Source organism: Echinops telfairi, unplaced genomic scaffold (assembly GCF_000313985.2).
Source record: "Echinops telfairi isolate 266 unplaced genomic scaffold, ASM31398v2 ScPeMD7_22;HRSCAF=79, whole genome shotgun sequence".
Taxonomy (NCBI): Eukaryota; Metazoa; Chordata; class Mammalia; order Afrosoricida; family Tenrecidae; genus Echinops; species Echinops telfairi.
The window spans coordinates 1,205,562-1,207,650 of NW_022103919.1; the positions used below are offsets into that span (position 1 = coordinate 1,205,562).

Below are 2,089 nucleotides of genomic sequence, written 5' to 3' on the forward strand. Positions count from 1 at the left end.
CTATAAATTCACCCTTCCTGGATCTCATATACCTAAAAATATACAAAAACAAAAAAGCTAACAACAATAACAAAATGAAATAGAGAAAAGAAAGCCAAATATATTAAAAACTACAACTTTAAAATGAGTCAAAAGAGACATCAGATGACGTGGTGTTAAACTTTAACCTATCAACATCTGCCAGAGTCGACCTTCCAGTGCACAGTGCACTCCATCTGAGAGCAAAGCCGTTCACATCCCCGGCCTATAGTGGGGTCGGGGGGTGTCCACTGGAGGCTTTATCCAGAGAGCGGGACTGCTTATTCCATAGACACTCAAGACAAGGACCCGAGGCTTTATTTTTGTGTGTGCTGTAGACTGAGCCCTGAAGTGGCGACAGGAGTCGTCTTTCTACTCCAGTCCATGGTGCGGGTGCCCCTGGAGCAGATCCAGTCCCAGCTCGGGGTGAGCCTGCTTTCTGCCCCCTTCTGCCTCCCTCCTGCCCTGCCTGGTCTGCTCTCTCTTCTGGCTTCCTGCTCTGGTCACACAGTCTTCCTCCTGTGAAAATGAGTTGTAGCCTTAGGGCAAAAGTGGGTCTTCTGGTTCATGTGACAAGGATGCGTGGACCTAATAGCCAGTGGGTGCATAGAGGGGGGGGGGGTGCTTCCTTCCTTTCACAGTCCTCTGCGATCCCCTTACTAGAGCCAGGTGTCCTTTATTCGGAAGTGATCATTCTAGCCATGGGGTAGAAGAGGGAGTCTTTCTTGAAAACCCTGGACACCCTTCCTTTCCCAGTGGAGGCAAAAGACACACCTGGTGCTGCTCAGGCTTGTGGTTCTGCGGCTTTCCTTCAGGTGCCTCGAAGGCTCTCTAGTTGAGAGTTCCAGAAGCGATGCATTTAGGAGAGAAATGCTTTGGAGGGGCGTCAGAAAGTGTGCAGGGGAAATGGAATTGAAAGATAAGGCTCCCTCACTGGTTCCTTCAGCCGTTCTTCCTTTTACAGCTAATGGTTCTGAAATTGGGGTGCATCTGGAATAGACACACACATTTTGATATGGTGCTATTGCTCGCCCTCGCTCCCTTCTTTCCTCTTCATGGGGGTGCCCCAAAAGAGCATCTCGTACCATTCAGGACATACAGTGAACACGACCATTTAGAGGACAAAAGTCTTTTAAAACATGGAGCCCCTTGGGAGAGCACAACAGAAAGAACCCCCAGGAATGCCGCCGCCGTGGGACCCACTGCCTTCAACCTCACTTTTCGGGAAACAATGCGCGGCCCTTGGGGGCGGGGGAGCTCACAGGGAGGGCTCAGTCCCTGCTTCATCGTGGTTTCGATTTATGCTGTTTTTTGGTGGGGGTGGCATATTTGATCAAACAGTTCCTAAAAGGATCCCCGTACCATTCCTCCTCCAGCTCCGAGGTCACCTATATTTGCATAGTCAGCAAGAGAAGCTTTCCTTTTCCATTGGGGTATTTGCTGGTGTGCAATCGTTCCGTCTGAATAAAGCATTTTCCTGGATTTGCTGGTGTACAATCGTTCCGTCTGAATAAAGCATTTCTACAACAGTCCATTAATGGAGCAATCTGGAGAAAAATTGGGAAACCACCCTCCTCTTTCCCCTCTTACACGAGTTCACTGTGCACGCCTGTCCCATAAAGCCCCTCACACTAATCATAGCCCTCCCCACACCCCCCCTCAACCGTGCCCCTTAACACTCCAGTCCTAGTGTCAGCCTTGAACGAGCGTATTCCTACCGCAGCGTGTGAGAAGGTGGCTTCTGAGTGAGACTCTGAACAAGGAGCTAAGCCTTTGAGTTCTCTATCACGATCCAGTTTCTGACCTTGAAGACTGCTCTCAGAGTCCGTACCAGGAGCTCACAGTGGAGCACGAGCCTTCCTGGTGGCCCCGACAGCGGGCTCTCGTGGACCTGAGCACCCCGCCTGGTCCCCAGGCCTCAGAGCAGGAGGCCGTGTCACTCTCCCCACAGGTGCTGCCCTCTCAGGTGGCATTTCACACCCCATTGGGCTTCTTGCTGCCCCTTGTACTGTCCCCCGAGCAAGTGTAATGAGCATCTTCCTGTGCGGACTTCTCCAAGCCCTCCCTGGTC

At 51.5% G+C, this 2,089-nt stretch overlaps 1 protein-coding gene across 4 annotated transcripts in view; it reads left to right on the forward strand.

Moving 5' to 3' along the window:
• The window catches only part of MVB12B (multivesicular body subunit 12B), a 191,378-nt gene that overhangs the window by 46,130 nt on the left and 143,159 nt on the right, over positions 1-2,089 (forward strand). The window contains exon 1 of one of the 4 annotated variants that reach the window (XM_045288599.1): positions 383-444. The exons of the other annotated variants lie outside the window; for them this stretch is intronic. Coding sequence (XP_045144534.1) covers positions 403-444 — 42 coding nt within the window. The 5' untranslated portion in view covers positions 383-402. Of the gene's footprint in view, positions 1-382; positions 445-2,089 lie in introns of those variants that run through there. 4 annotated transcript variants of the gene reach the window in all.